Genomic DNA, 17537 nt, shown 5'->3' on the forward strand with positions numbered 1-17537 from the left:
CTACACATCAGCTGATAGAGAAGCAATACTATGTAGAAAATACGAATTTTGATGCCCTGTAGTAAAAGGGTTTGTAAGTTATGAATGGCCTGTGGGTGGTACATGCCCCAACAGTAGGAGCGTGAAAGAGACTATTACTAAAGCAAGAATAATTCTTTTCACTCATGGACAAAAATAAGCCTATCAAATCCAAACAGTTGATAAAGGAGAATCCACAATACACTCAAGGAATTTGCAGTCATAGAAACTGGTGATATTAAAGAGCTATTAAGTGATCTAGTTCATTTTGTAGCCATCAACAAACAGAATAGTTTAATATTACATCTTACCTGCAGGATTGCCACCCTATCCTTTCCTAAGTTATTCTGAAGTCCTTTCTCTCTGTATCAGATACTATTTCCTGAGAGTCAGTCTATAATTACCCCTAACAATACGCCATATTTAAAGATAGAAAAATATAGGTATAAAAACATGTTTTCCTTTGAGTATAGGATCTCCCAAATAAAGTACAAATAAACTTCAATAAGAGAGAATTATTACCTAAGAAGCAGATTTGGTAGCAATATTAAAAACTAAGTCCTCAGAGGAGGTCTAGTTAGAGGCATGAATAGAACAAATCTTTTACCAGGAGCCAGCAGAGATTCCCAGGGTCATGGCCTAGTAGAATTTGAGAAAAAAACTCCTACTGATCTCAATGGAATATGGTCCCCATATTTTATTCATAGTATATCACCACAAATGTAAACTACAAATGAAGCATCATGAGGTGAGGTGCCTATAAATTCGTAATGTTTTCATCCACTGTAATAGCCAAGACCTCTCCCTGAACTCCAATGGAGGCAAATTAGTTCCACATGTCACATACCAACCATAATATTTTCCCTTACACTTGGTACACAATGAGGGGATGCAGTACAGCATAGAGCAATTAATACATTTCTTTTTGTGAAATAATGCATGACAGAACAACTCAGAAAAGATGTCACTCACTTGAAAGTGGTGAGTTGCTAGCCCATGAAGAGTATAAGTAGAGAAAGCAATCAAAATAAGATAAATTGAGCCCCCCTACTGTCTAACATCCTCCTAGTTGTTGCCTCGCTTGCTTCATTTCAACCGTTCTTTCCTTGCAGGTCTTCAAGTACACCTCACATCCAACATCACCTCTGAATCTGGGATTACATCCTATCACAATCCAAACTGAATTAGGTCAAGTTGTACCGTTTCCTGAGGGAAACTATATCTAACATATAGGATAGGAGCGCTTGTGCATTTTGCATACCCTAGGGTATCCTGCCAAGGGCTCAGCTGCCATTCCAGATGGCTGTGGGTCTATTGCAGGGTTTGTGTCATATTTACCAGTCCCATGTTTAAGTAACAAACTTCCACCTCAATATGTCTTTTACCACTAGTGAGAAAATAATAAACTGGAACCAATGCCATTAGGCTGTGTCTATTCATTTCACTGCTCTTTGACCAGAGATGACTTATAATAATAACAATAACAAAAATAACAACTACATTAATAATAAGCAAATTTTCTCAAAATCACTGTCATGAAACCATTCTGTTAGGAAACAGCCTTGGTTATGGAACACTAATTAAGATCTGCTCTTTCTGATGACACATGCACAGAGGGACAACAGAGTATACTTGTCACAGGTAACAGTCACAACATTCCAAGAATGCTTTGGAACAAAACTGGGAGACTAATGAAAGCTCATAGAACATTGTAGGCCAGTACAATACTTGGATGCATTAATAGCTTTGTTCAGTAAAAGAAGAAGCCACTAAAACCAATGACAAGTCAAGGTGAAGTGAAATCTGGATCCAGCACAACACTGTTTTCAGAACTGCTCCCTCCATTGTCAAGCTTCTACAATTACCCTGTAGTACTCCAGGATTTGCTAATCAAGGGGTCCTGTGCAAGGAGAAGTCTCCTTCCCTATTTCCCGAGCTCTAAGCTTTTCATATATATTCTCTTCTTGCTTTCCTAGCTCAAATTTGCGCCATTCCATTTTTTGCAGCACCACGTTGAAGAAACATCATATCCACTTGATTCTTCTGCAGATGTTCCAACAGTCTTTAAAACTACAAGTAATGAATTTTGCACATTATAGAAGTTACTACTATTATAAATAATAATTAAAGAAGTCCTTTAATTTCTTAGTTTCTGTTGCTGATTGCGAATGGTGGGTTTTGCTGCAGTGAAATGGTGGTATCTTGAAAATAACTTCTGCCAATAAATTTAAAGGTACAACCAAGTAATAGCAGCAATAGCTCTGAGATTACTAATGTTGTTCCAAAATTTGGAAGACTGGGAATACCTGTTTGACTTAATTTATACTAAAGAGAAAAGCAATTTGAAGAACTTCATCAAGCCTCATGGGAAAGAAATAAACCTACCTTATTCTAAGAAACCTCTTCCGTTTGCCAGTACTACTCAGTGTTGCATGTGGCATCACTCAAAGAGTGGGATATCACAGCAGGCAGAAGTTGACATCTACAGAAAACGTTACCTTCCAGACCTGTAACATAAAGACAAATCACAGTTCTTTCAGAAACAAAGACTCTGTAAAAACACTCCACTGTATAATTCCAAGATTATTTTTATATAATTCATCCCTATTAAGTCTGATGTTTCACAAGGAAAAAAACCCAAACATTAAAAAAACCCAAGCAAAAATCTCCACAAACAAAACAAAACAACCCCAAGCCAAACTAAAACAAAAAACCAACAAAAACAAGTAAACTTCACCACTCCTCAAACTGGGACTTCTAGAGTACAAGCCTATGTTTTATGGGTTATGCATCTACACCACATCATCAGTAAACCCAATTCAGTTTATAAATATAAAAAGTGCTTTTCTTTGAAAAACTGATTTTTGCCATTTAGAAGTAAAGACACTCTTGCTTTGGATTATAAGTTTTCTTGTATTTGCCAAGTATCCAGTATACAACAGAATGTTGAACATCATGGTAACAGTTTCAAAATATATAGCAATTGCAGAAGTGTGAAATAAGCATTGTAGAATTAGACTTAAGTGAACTAAACAGGTCTATGTATGTCAGATTGATGGTAATATTATTTCATTAATTTTTCCAATAATGCATTAACCAAAGTGGAAGCTGACTTCTGCTCCTAAATCTACATGGACTTGAATGCAACCAGTATGAACACACAGAAAGGGAAAATGGAGAAGGAGAAGTTGATTATAAAAGAGCAAGTTGATACCACAAGAAATACAAATGCTATTAAACAAATACAAACTCTATAAACATTATTTTCGAGCATTCTCTTTACACAGGCATCAGCAGATTTTGAGCCAAATTCACAATGGTTTGCAAACATGCATGACTTCAATACAGAGGCAATAATGTTTTCATAAAACTAATCCTTTATTGTATGAAGGACAAACAACTTCATATAATTCTTACCATCTTGGTTTGGAGCATCAGAACCTCATTGACAGTATGCAGACCGCAGTTTAAGTATATCATTTTAAGACAAGAAGAAAATACCTTGCAACAAAGCATGTTTCTGAGTTTGAAGTTCTTTTAGGGACTGAAGACAAAAAATAGATATCTTCAATAATCTGTTCTGAGAAGATCGTAAACCAAGTGCCTACCTGAAGAATGCGAACAAAATATTTTTCCTAATAACTGATGTATCTGAGAATTAAATAATTATTTCTCCGAGGTAAATATCAAGACGGGGAAAAAAGCCCCAAAACTAAATGTTATGATGCTGAGATATTACATGATAAATGCTATCACAGTTCGTCTCTTGGATAGGGAATGAGAATAACCACTTAGTTTAGGTAAATGGAATAGGAACAAATTACCATGAAATATCAATGCCCTGCACCAAGATAAAAGAGTAAAATATAAACAGTTAAATAAAATCTTCAAGCCCTAAGAATTCTGTGGATTGAACCATTTGCTAAAGTTGCAGCAAGGTTCTGCTCACAGCCAAGCCCTAACTTCAAACAAGCTGGTGACCCAGTCCTGTATTACTTGTTCTCTTTCATACATGAAACCTCAACACTGTGCCCTCTGGGCTACACCTTCTCAGCCCATCACCAGAGCAGCCCCTGAGGGACTAAAAGCTGGGATTTTTCCAAAATGTGCAGAAAAGAAAGGAAGATCCCTTGTCTGTTAAAATAATAAAATTAAAAAAAAAAAAAAAAGATATAAAAAGGAAAAGAGGATATTCTGAAAACTTCATGCTGAGCAGTGCTGAACAGCCATCCCTGTCTGGACAGACATTACAGTGCTCTTCCCCTTTTCCAAGAGTCAATGAGAAAGAGTCTACAAAGTGCCATCAGCAGATCCTGTATTTCTGAGGGACAAGACTTCACTGATTGAGAGTAGGGGGGTACTTGGAGCCCACCATCTACTTTGCTTTCAACACAAACTTTTCCCTATCTAGATTTACAGAAGGCAGACACTATGATAGTATGATAATATGAATAAAGAGGACAAAGACTATTCTGTTTGATTTTAAGGCACAGTCAGATTTTTGTGCAGCAAAAATTTAGGAATGTGGGAAAAAAATTACAATCTGTAAAGTTTTAAAAAGTCTACAATCCAAATGCTGAAATTTAGCAGATTCAGATTGTGAAAATAGTGTTTTACATGAATTAACAGTTGTTCTGCTTTTATTTTTGTAAATTGGAACTTCAACTCTTCCTTTCTGCTCTTTATTTTTAAAATAAATACCAATTTCTTTCACTAACCAAGACGTAGGTGGCTAAAGTATTAGTCTTGATCTTCAAGGCCTCTGAAGTTAATTTGAGAAGATACAGCTAGTCCCAAATATTTGATAATTTTTAGAGTGGAGCTCACAAATAGAATTTTGAGGTTTCCAAACATTAAAAATATTTCCTATTTGCCCTGAGAAAGGTCACTCCTTTCACATCAGAGTCAGAAGCAGAAGTGCTAGGATTCTTTCCTAAAGGTGTTTGAGATAGTGTGGCAAATGGAAAAATAATAAATTATATACGGCACCTTTTCTAGATCACATACTTGATTCTATACCTACCACAGTGTCAGTGTTTAAGCTGCAACCAGGACACACAGTCTAATGAAACAAAAAACATACTGATTCTCAGGACTGTGCCTGAACAGTGGGTATTTTTTTTAACTTCTCACAAAGGACTGATAACTAAATAACTAATCTGGTAAAGATATTAACTACCTAAATACGTTTATTATCCCTTCAGCCTTTGTACTTCCTGTATTATACTTAAAGAACAGTTTATTGCTATCACTACTATAGTTTAACATTTAGAACAATAACCAAGAGTGCAATGTTTCTTTTGCTGAACAGAAATTGAGAAATTCACAAAAGTAAAACAAAAAAAGGATGGAAAGCTCCTTCTGCAAACCTTGGGTCTATTCCCCTTTTGAAAACATTATCAGTGATTGCCATTTGTTGCCACTCAGTTTCATGACAGCAGATTAGTGCACAAAATAAAGTTTGAAATTAATTTGAAATGAATTTGAAATGAATTTTTCACCAGCCACAGTTCTGGCACAGAGCATTTGTCACCACAACAAATGTGTACTAGAATTAATCTTCATCCTGTAGAAGGCTTCCCCAGCAGCTTCACACCAGAGCAGATCACAGAGAATTATCAGATTTATTATCTATTTATTGATATTCCTGAGGCATTTGGATGGATTGATTTGGATATGCTACTCCTTAGACATCTTAGACAGATTGCTTAACAAATTTCAGAGCAGCTGCCCGTGACTGGCTCAATATCTCACAGGAAGTTCTTGCTCACACAGACCCATCACTTGCCAGGAGCGTGTCTATTTTCTGATGTACAGCTGTCTTCTTGTGATAGGCAAACCAGAGCACCAACAGAGGAAGTTAAAGCAGCCTGATCTTGTCCTTTGAATTTAGACTACATTACTAGCTTAATAATATGCTGCTTTGCATAAATACTTTGAAAGATCTCTGTTATTCTACTGTTACCTTAATAGCAAAAGGAAATGTGTTTTCAGAGATGATTCATTCTTTGATTACCACTTTTTGCTTTTAAAAATGCCAACTTCTGACAGAATGGACAGCCTTCTGCAGCATGTTTTAGTTTGAGCTGTGGAGCAGAGCAAAAGGAAGGACACTTGGTAACTTTTTAAGAGTTTCTACATGATAGAATCTGGTGACAGAACTTAAGGCTTACCATGGCAGATTCATAGCCTGGAACAATTGTTCATTATCCATTCAAAATCCATCCCACCTTCTGAGGGAAGAAAACTGCCCTCCCTGCAGATCTCATCCTACTGCCTGGTGATGATGGTGATGCTCCTATTTTAGCATTACTCAGGAGTCTTTATACTCAGAACTGTAGGAGGGCACCTTTTTCGAGGAGATGTTGCCTGTAGAGGGGCTAGATTTCAGCAGTGTTTCCTTCCATCCTACTATTTTTTCTTTAGAAGTCACGCCAACCATGGAAAAAGAAGGGCAACGCTGTTGGATAGTTGCTCCAACTGGTTTTTTCTTATTTTAAATACAGAAATAGAACTACTAGGCCAGATGTTCAGACATGTGCATGGAAGGGTCAATACACACAAGCCCCTTTTCAATAAAATGCCCAAACTGCCAGTCTGCAGGTGATTCTGGCTACAGCTCGGTACTGAGAACCTGATGCCCCTGCTATGAACATTTCAACTCTAGTCTGATTTTGTGGTTTGAATCCCTGACTGGGGAGCATCTCCCACATTAGTTTAATCTGAAATGAAAGTGGTTCATGTGCTCTAAGACACAAAGTACAATCATGAATATATGATTTTTTCTGCAAGCGTGTTTCACACAGATCCATATGAACTGGTTCTGAAGTTGGTGAAGACTTTGTCTAACCCTGAAGCCATAAGAGTCAAGGAGCTGAGAAGGGTGGCTGAATTATTGATTAGATCATACTAAAAGGGAAGGTAACTACTATACTCAGAAAAGCTTATGCACTGAAAATATTTTCCCTAGAAAATTTAGACATATTAACTCAATACAATAAAATAAAATAAAGAGTGACTGGCTATTAAATAAGCCTGAATATTTTCCAAAGTAATACAAGATAACACTCCAAAGATAAATTTAGGTATCTAGAGAGAGACAGAGGTGGCAAGTACTTCTTTTTTCTGTTGGCACTATGAATTGAAAAAAACCAAAACAAAACTGCTTTTCAGTAAAGAAAACAGTCTTCAAATCACAAATCTTTTCAGTACGAGTTCTCTTAACTAAATTATGCAACTAACAAAAAGAAAAAGGTTATGAAATCTTTGAGAACACATGGTCTTTTCCACAGAATAAGATGGACCCTAAAGGTAAAAAAGAAGAAAAATGAAATTGAATTTACTCTTTATGAGATATTTAGAAGTCCCTCTACAAAGTCTTCAAAGTTGACCTCAGAATGTTTCATATCTTGTTATGAAGATGCAAACATTTCTGAAGAACTAGAAATTTAGAATCCACAATTCACTGCTTTCAGTGGTAAAGGAACAATAGATCCAACCCAAGCATGTGGCGATTTTCAAGGAAGCCTGAAGTAATAAAATGTTCAAATCACTTTTAAGTTCAATGGGAGTGAGACTTCTAATTCCTTAAGGCCTGTTGAAAATACAATCCCTTACTTCCAATATCCTGAAACCAAAGAAATTAAAATTTTGATAAACCTTCTGTGAATTACTAGCTATTGATTTTTTAATGGTTGATTAAACTTTCTTACTAACTGCCTCCAGAATTTCGCAGTAGGAACATTAGCACTCATTTCCATTTTTCACAAATGTCAATTCTGTCTGACATTGTATGTTATTCAACATGAAAGATATCTGGAAAATAATCCTGCATAGCAGTAGGCTACAGCATAAAAGTGATCCACTGAATGCTACCAACAATGAATCAGTAAAAAATTAGTTCAACAAGTAAAAATACGAGCATTTTTTAAGAACACATTTTATAAAGTAGAAGTTCTCTGTTTTCAAAACAGAAAACAAAGTTGGAGATTTGCATCCCTGTCCTGTTCATGCACAGCAAGAGGCATTTGGGATTCCAGCCTACCAGCTATTCCAGGATGGGTTCTCTTATTCCCATGTGCTACATCCATGTGCTGCACCAAAAGGCATGGAAAGCCATGCTTCTGCTAGAATAAAATGCAAAAGCAAAATTAAACAACACAAAACTATTTTGTGAGACTGAATTATTGGCTTTCAGCCAATAATTTTTCAGCAACTAAAGTCTAATACTTGGGAAATGAGTCCCTGCACTGCCCCACAGAACAAGTCCAGTACCAGCTCCTCTTCTGCCCAAGTAGAAACAGTCCATCTTTGACTTTTCCTTCATTACCAGGCCAGCAAAAGGCAATTTTATATTTGAACTTCTGAGAAGATTTTAGCCAGCTGTATACCATTTTCACAAAACCTGAAGACCCCAGTTTCTGGTTGGGAAGGTTTTGTGCTCATATGGGATTATGCAGGAAGAGATTTGGTGTTCACAGATCTCACTGGGCAGTTTTGTGTGGTTACTCAATTAGTACTTTTGAGAGTTGTGAACAACTAGAATGTATGAAGCTTGGGGATTTCTCTGTATAAACATTAGAGCCGGAAAAAGAGAAACTCTGGTCTAATAATGAACAAATCTCTAATAGCAAAGAAATTCTAGTATTTCAATGCATAAATATAGAACAGCACTACTTGTTTGCTTGCCAGGTCAATTTTATTCCTTTCTTAAATACGGAGAAATGAGGGCACTGGAAAACTGTGCAACTTTCCATCAGTAAAATAGTAGGTATTAACTAAAGCCAAGATTCCTAATGTATGTGCATCCTGCCTACAGCTGCCTTCATTACCTTTGCTTTCCCTGCATGGCATACTGTTTTTGTCCTGCAAAAATCTCTCTTGCACATGAGACCTGAAACCCTGGTCAAACAAGGTACAAGCAGAAAAATGGAAAAGGTCTTAAGAGGCCCCATATAATATATCCAAACATGAAATGCTCCAAGTTTATAGACCAAAGTAAACATTTTAGAATATTTGTAATCAGCATCGGGAGTCTTTTATTGCTTTGCAGAAATCTACGCCAAGAAAAAATTGCAGCTCTTTTACTTTTAATGACACAGCATGCTGTTAATTTGGGTATAACGCCAAAAAGCTCCCCAGTGTTATTCAGGAAAGAGTTGTATAGAAACCCCTCAATGCCTTAGATAAAATTGAATCTGAATGGCTAAACCAATTTGAAAATAAATCAATTTAAAACTGATTTTGTCCACAACATGCAGTTTTTTCACAAACATCTTTTACTACAACAGAGCTACTGGTGACATCCTTAAAACCAATACATTTATTCTGTTCCTGATGCTGCACACAAAATATGAACACCTTTCTGGTACTACTCAGACCACAGACAAAACAAATGCCTGAATCTTTTCTCTTTTGTTGGCTCATTCCCATTGTTAAAAACAAAGTCCACCTCAAAGCTAGGCAAACACCGTGGAATTTCTCCCACCCTGGCTTCTTGGCTTTTCATCAAAACCATCCTCTCTCTCACCTGCAATTTTTAAGGTCACACCAAGGCTCCACATGCAGAATCTCTTCCCCTCTGGCCTAAATAGGTCAACACTGGTTTGAAATCTCACCAAAGAAATGTGTATTCTCTTGCCTTTTGTACCCAGGTACTGCATATACAGGGTGGGAAGGAGGAGGGAGACAGAGAGCTGTAGAACGTGACTGGAGGTAGATGAGAGGCAGCCACCCAGCCAGGGGCACCGGGCACATCTCACTCACTTCTCCTGTCTTGGAAAATACTTTTTTTAACTCTGTGCCCCAGAGAAGCAGCTTTCTAGACAGTTTTACACATGTTCCTACTATTGCAACAAATGACCGACCCCACCCCAGAACTCTAAACAAATGCTGTAGGGAAATACTACTTCTTTACTGGAAAGGTGCTTTCCTATTACAAGAGGCAGCTACACTGCCCATCACTAAGCAAAATTATTCAATGCAGCCTGGCTCCTTAAGCATTAATTGTAATGGAATAAATAGAATTATAATCTGATTTTATCAGCTTTTCAATCTAGCAACTGTCACTTTTATAAATACACATATATATACACACACATACATGTGTTCTTTATTAATGTCTCCCTTGTCATTAGTTTTAAATATTGTCACACTCCATCACATACATGCTGTGTACATTTACCCATTCCTCCTGTTTTATCCTTTTGAGTTAATGATAAGCCTGATAAAAAATTCACTCTATCCCAGCATACACATGCATTGCACAGGGATGGGATTGGAACATGTGAAAAGCCAAATCCTCTCGGAACCCATCATACATTGACTTGATTAAACTTCTGCCACCTTCCACTCACATCAAGAAAAGAAACATGACAGTATAAGGAAAAGCACACTGGCAAGATGCTTGGCTCTACTGACTACCAAAATCTGAACTTGCAATAGTAAGAGATGTAAGGGACAGAGGGTTGAAAAATAAGAGCTTTTATCTCCCATAAAACTGCGTGAATAATTAGCCATCTCAATTCCAGTCTCCATCTTTGAATTTGCACAGGAAACAATCTTAAAAAATGTATAAAAAAATAAAGCAAATAAATTATATTGTTTGACAAGGCAAGGGACCTATTTATTTTCTTTTTTACTCAGTCTCCATTAATACCTAAAAAGATATTATGTTGTTTCTTCCATGGCACTTCAAAAAAAACCCACACAAACCCAGACAGCAAATGACTTCACACTCTTATCCTTCCAGTAGTTATAATGTGGCCCTGAACATTAATATGAACCAACATGAAGTTTCCTGTTACACTTTTTATTGACTTTGCATGCAGCCTGAAAATTCACCTTAACCTTCTAAGTGCTGCATTACTCACACCCTCTTTTTTGCACTGGTATAAGGAAAGCATAAACAGAAAGAAAACAATGATTGAATATCTTAGAAAACCTGAAACAATACAATCTTTTTCATCTCTACTCACCCTTTTGTAATTACACTTCTATTAGCTCTTATAAAAATAAATCCCTACTCAATTACAGTGCATCTGAAGAAACACAGAAATACTTTTCTCCAAGTTTGAGTTTCAAAAGGAAGCACAGAACCAGGCTGTTCTTTCATTTATTCTGATGCATTTAGAAGTTGCTTCAAAATGTGCTCGCTGTTTTCTCATTAACTTTTAAATCATCTTAAAATCACTTGGGAATAAAGAAATAATAATAATAATAATAATATTAATGATAATAATAATAATAATAACAAAATAACCCAAGATAATAAGCTTAGTTCCTTTTCAGGAGTTGTGGAGAATTAGTCCTACTGTGTAGTTCATTCCTTCAGCATTTTATTTCTTTGTTCTGTAAGGATTTTCTGTCCTTATAATGAGGGAAAAAAGAATTTCTGTCCTAGAATTTACAAAATCATATAACTATTGCAAAATCTTATAGAATTATTCAACAGCCACAAAGTGCTACAAAGGGAACATATTTCCTGTTACATGACAAAGAATTTAAAGTAATTTCCATTAATATTATACAGAACATTTTTGGATCTAGTCCTACTAAATCCTTGTTGAAAAGTCCTGTGGGACTGAAGAAGTCATTCAGGATATTAATAATATTTAATTTTACAATTACAAAGACATTTCACTTGACCTGAAAGTTCAACATTAAGTTTCCAAACTAGATTGAAAAATATAGGGTTTCTTATTGAAGTGAAATACAATTTTTCCCATAAATAACAATGGAACTATAAATGGTACATGTATTTAAATATTGACTAAAGAAAAAGCCCCAACATTTATTCTTCATATTTAGTTGATTTTATATTTTAACAATAAATAGACTAAAAGATATTGTCTTTTTAATGGGTTTATATCATTTTCATAAAGGGAAGTCACTGAGGAAAGCCTTGAGTTATTATTTCGATTCCTTCTGCCAACAGAACCCTTGCTTGTATAGGACTTATTTTAAACAGATGTTTTATTCAGATGTTTTTAAAAATTCAAAAAGAGGGCTTGAGGAATTTTAGAGACACTATTACTGTTATTAGAACACTTCTTTGTATACAATACATCCCACTGGAAAATAATATAAAACTAATTGAAATAGTTTCATAAGCCATTTCACACACATCTCCCAAATTTTACAAGAACTCTGTGGAGCTAGAAAACACTTCAGATTCATACATCTCTCTCAAAAAATAATGAAATTTTAGGGATTGTAAACAGTGATAAATTTAAATCTAAAGGCTTCAATTAATCTTGATAAAGCATATTAGTGCATAAATTAGTTTATGTATAACTAAATAAATATATTCAAAATGCAAATGGTTTATAACCTAGGTACCAGACAGTCTTTAATAGCAGCATCCAATAAATTCCTAGAACTCTATCTACACCAATGCCTAAGTACCTGAGCCTTAACTTTACTTCCATGTCTCAGTGGGACTACTCCAGGAGTGAAGTTACTCCCTGTGTTAGCATCTGTTAGCATCTGTTAAATGAGATCCATAATTACAGCTGGCAGTTGGAAAACCGAAGCAAAAATGAATTAGCATTTCAAATATTTCAGTATATATACTATTCCCATGTCACCAATTACAGTCCCATCTGTACAAAACTGTACCAAAAATACTCATATTTTAATATCCTTCCCTTTCATCTCTAAACACTTTGCTTGTATAGAAAAATAAATTTGAAAAGCTGGGTTTTCACCACCAACCACCCTACAGAATGGTCAGCCTTGCTCTCACCAGCAGCAATACATTACCGTTGTATACACTGCTACCTAATGTTGGAACGAATTTATTTCAGCAGTGGTACAGTTTTCATCATTTTTGAGTTGTTGACCATGTTAACCATCATGAATTCTTTTATATATAGATAAAAGAAATATTACAGGTATGTTATCAGATAGAAGCAAGCAGAAAGGTAAGTTATCTTAAAAGAGGAGCTTTTTCTATGAACTTGGGCACATGTGCTTTCCCTCCTCTCCTTTTCACTCTTCTGCTTCTGTACTAATGATAATTCACTACAGTATTTATAAAACTGAAAACAATAAAATCCTCAAATAATTCATGTGGTATTAGAAAAGAAAGTTGGAGTAGCCCCAGTTTCTTTTTTTTTTAAGAAGAAAACTTATCTTGAGGGCAAAAGCAGTTCAAAAGTATATGGCATTTACTATTATACAGAATATGTGTCTACAGAATATACTGTGTTTCTGAAGAATAAATCTCTCTTTACTATAGTACTTGTGTCTTGCCAAAAAGCCTGAAAAAAATATAGTAATTCTATCTGAGGTAGCCTAGATAATCACTTTATTCAATGAAATGGAAAAACCCATAATACTATATACTCTGTTATATTTATATTTTCATTTCCAGACACACACTCTAGTATTATCAGAAATACAAAAAGCCTTAGTATAACAGAGAAATTTTGCAAGTTATCATAGAACAAATGTTACCTTTGGGAAAGTAAAGAAAAAATTCTGAATTGAGAAAGCTAAGAAAAAATAAAAAAGGATATGTTCTAAGAAAATCCTGAGACCATCTAATTTACTGCTTCTCTATACAACTTTAAGGAAACAGTATCAAACTATCTGGACTCAGTAATGCAAGACAAATAGAATGCAAGCTCTGTAATCTGAATTAAAATACCTGGAAACAAACAGTTGTCTTTATCTAAGAACTCTTCTGTTAAATTAGAACTAAAATAATTTGGTTTCATTAAAACTGACACCTTAAAGGTCTGTAGAAAGGTAAAAAATTTACAAAAACACCCAGGAACTGTTCTTCTAAAGTTGCCAGTTTCGTGACATTTCAGAGAAGAACTTTGAGAAAAATATTACTGTCAGGAATAAAGAAACAACAATATTTCAATCTGTCTCCCATTACAAAGCTTTATTTTACATTATTAATTTAAAATATAATGATGTATATAAAATAGAAAGGTGTCAATTCCATAAGTGCTTGCTCCCAGAAGTCCCACCAGGTTGAATATATTTTTTCCACATAAACAGGACTATCTACAAGTATAGTCATTCTAAGAAATAGATATTTTTCCATCCTCCAATCCCCCTAAAAATAAAATATTTCTTAAATATATTAATAGCGGACAAAACCTGACTGGGTACAACACTTCTGTTATGACACAGCGAGTTTACTTGCTGTACTTAAAAGCCTACATTGTTGTAAAGCCCTATTGTAAATTTCCATGGAAAAATATTTTAAAGTATTCCTCAAATCCTGTGAACTATTAAAAACCCCCAATACTGATCAGACACTAGTATGAATTATGTTGTTCAGTGCCAGAAATCCATGCAATAACATCAGCTTATAATGCTTATTATGAGGCTGAACACTTGCCATGTGAATAAATTTAATCACAACTAGTCTCTTCACAAGTTTGAGAAAGTGGGGGTTTATATTACAAAATCTTAAACTTTTATACAAGATTTTGTAGGTAAGTGATGACCCAGCTTTGGAGATGAATAGTTATAAAAATAAGTGCTTGTACATTTCAAATACCAACTAAATTCATATTGTATTAAGGATACATGTGTGTGAAATCACTGGGTAATCAGTATTCAAGTACATCTTGAATACTGTGTTTCATGTATGATTTAGTTAAGGGGAACAGGCAAAGATGCTGTAAGGAGTTTCATGGATTCTAATGTTTCCTCCCTCTCGTTCATGGCTTAAAATGTGAAGTTGTCAGACACATAGCTCATAAACCAGAGCATCAAAGAAAAAAAAAAAGAGCATACAGAAATAAACCAGCAAAGCAATAAAATTTAATAGGTTATTCACTCAATGGTACATAAGATTCTGAAGGAGAAGGAATACTTTCAACAACATGGTATTCCTTTAACAGAGACAATCGCTGCATTAGAAGGGACACAGAGTGAAGACAGACAAGATGACCATTTCTGTCCACACAGAATAAATAAAAAACCAAACAAAACCAAGCCCCCAGAGCATTATCACGTGGAACAGAAAAGACCTTCTTGAAACGCAAAGTCAACAGAGGGACAAGCAGGTGTTTGCATTCTCTGCAGTTTAACTCATGGGCTTCATTGTGTGCTTCACAGAAAGAAAAACAGTTTCATTTGTAGATCTTGCGGGGAAACAAAGAATTTCAACAAGGAGCCCCGATAAACATCTTACGCTGTTAAACATCTTCACCGGGAGAGAGAGAAAAATCTCCCCCGCTGCAAGCAACCGTGGACATCTTTTGTTCCCTGATAAATATTTGCCTTTGTCTTTTGTGATAAGGTCTGCTGCCTTCGCCTAGCGCACAAAAAGGGCCCGCTTGTTTCTGTATAGAAAACATTTAATTAAGATCATTTCCGATTTTCAAGCCCCCCCCCTCCCCCCCCCCCCTCGTGCGCTGAGGAAAAAGAAGAGCGAAAGGGAAAGAAAACCCGACCCCCGCTGGCGGGGCGGAGGGGCCGGGGAGCGCGGCCCCGAGCCCGGCCGGGACCCGCCGGGGGATGCCGGGCCGGGCAGGGAAGGGCCGGGAAAAGCCGGGAAGGGCAGCCAACAATCATGCACGCTCCGTCCCGCCGCGCCTGGGAGCACCGCCCTGCCAGGGAGCGCGGGGTCAGCATCTCCCGCGGTCCCGGTGCCGCAAACACGGGCCGGGGCGACCGCGGGACGAGATGCTTCGGTTTGCTCCGGCTGGCCTGGGAGGAGCGGGGAAAAGTGTTGTTTCGCTTGCTGGAATTCTTTTTCGGTTGGTTTTTTGACTGTTTTTTTTTTCTTCTTCTTCTTCTTTTTTTTTTCTTTTTTTTTTTTTTTTTTCACGTAGGTTTAGACCAAGTTGCTCTTCCCGCTACGCTTTTGGTTTTTAAATCCTTTAAAAAGTAATGTACAGTTTGAGGGTTTGCCTCTCTGTCACAATTCAAGCTTCACCAAAACATCGAAACCTTCGTTACCAAAATGAAGAAAAAGAACAGCTTTAATCATTATTTAAAATATTCCACCTAAAAAAAAAAAAAAAAGGCACCATGCCAGCCTATACGGACTCCACGGTGTTAGTTCTCTGAGGACTTCACCTGTTTTAGATACTAGAGTTAGAATGCACAGAATAGTCCCCAGTGCTGTAATACTTTGAAACACTGAAAAGAAAATCTAGGAAACAATATCATTATAATGTGTTTATGCACACATAAACAATGCATAACCACCAAAGCTCTTAGTCCTTATGTGTATGTTCATTTACTGGAATTATCATGTAATTTACTGGAATTATCATGTTGACTGCCTGCAGGACCCAATCCTGGAATATTTCTGTGTGCCAGGTGCATGGAACAGTATTATTAAATGAGGATTCACAGCAAGTCTAAGCCACTCAGCAGAGCTACCTCCCTACATACCTCAGGACAACACACCCATTCATAACTACAGATTTATTTCTTGACTCTGTATGAAATTTTGTAAAGACATATCAATAAAAATACTGGCCTGAAATAAGGAGAACAAAAATGCAAAATTTAAAACCACGTGATATGAGTAAGAAGAAATACAGCAAAGATACTCCACCAGGAAATATGCACAAAGTTGGAAGAAAAATCATTCCTGCAATCCAAGTATAAACCACAGGAGATTAGCTCATACTGTGGACACAGGATAGTCCTGAGAGATTTTCCTTTGGTTAAATATTCAGAGCACAAAGTTCCATTTTTTCCTTCAAACCTTAGCAAAATAAACTATAACATTTTTACTGTGTTTCAGAGAGAATAACTAAATTTTGTTCCTCCAGGACTATCAAAGTTTTTATTTCATGAATGAATTTGTGTGACACCAAAGACAGCACCATAAACAGAAGGAAAAAAAATGGTTAATGCAAATAAATCAAAGTCATTCCATCCTTCTCTGGCCATCTGTCTCCCCATGAATACACATGCAAAAAATAGAATTTGCTAAAAGCAGCTTTTTTAAAAGTCTATCACATTATTGTTCCAAGTAAAAAAACAAGAGCAGAAAGTGCCAACAGTATCATCTTACCTGCCTTTTAAGCAAAAGTGTAAAAACACAACACAGAAGAAAGCCTGCAAGCTGACAAAGACTCTGGATTAGCAACAGCAATTGACCCAGTGAAAATGAATCTCTTTTTTTTTTTTTTTTAATGAAACAGATTACTCCCCTACATATTGACACATCAAAAAAATATGATTATAGCTCAACTTGATATTACAGTGCATACCATACACTCCTATGCTCTTAGTGGGTTTGCTCATCAAAACACTCATTCAACAAAAAGTATTTTTTATGATTCCATAAATGTTGCGCTAATAGTTTTGAACTGAGAAAGGCAAGTGCACCTTATGTTAGCCTGCTTTGCATAGACTCATTTCATGAGCTCTCTAGTAGCTGTCGAGTAAGAGCTCCATTAGTAGTAAAAAGTTTCAGACAAGATGCCTCACTAGAAGTCTTGAACATCCTAAAACTTCAGTGTGTAATTTTCTTAACAGCACCACAAACTTGAGAGGAATGTTTCAAGGTGACCCTATACGTATTACCA

General features: G+C 36.1%; 1 protein-coding gene across 5 annotated transcripts in view; it reads right to left on the reverse strand.

Moving 5' to 3' along the window:
- The window catches only part of LOC116783156, a 288803-nt gene that overhangs the window by 183126 nt on the left and 88140 nt on the right, over positions 1-17537 (reverse strand). For 4 of the 5 annotated variants that reach the window (XM_032680486.1, XM_032680484.1, XM_032680483.1 and 1 more), the window contains one exon: positions 2404-2525. In XM_032680486.1, the coding sequence (XP_032536377.1) occupies positions 2404-2459 (56 nt within the window). In that variant the 5' untranslated portion in view covers positions 2460-2525. Of the gene's footprint in view, positions 1-2403; positions 2526-15911; positions 15922-17537 lie in introns of those variants that run through there. The other variant, XM_032680487.1, reaches the window with a different exon arrangement.

Source organism: Chiroxiphia lanceolata, chromosome 2, assembly GCF_009829145.1.
Source record: "Chiroxiphia lanceolata isolate bChiLan1 chromosome 2, bChiLan1.pri, whole genome shotgun sequence".
In the NCBI taxonomy this organism is placed as follows: domain Eukaryota; kingdom Metazoa; phylum Chordata; class Aves; order Passeriformes; family Pipridae; genus Chiroxiphia; species Chiroxiphia lanceolata.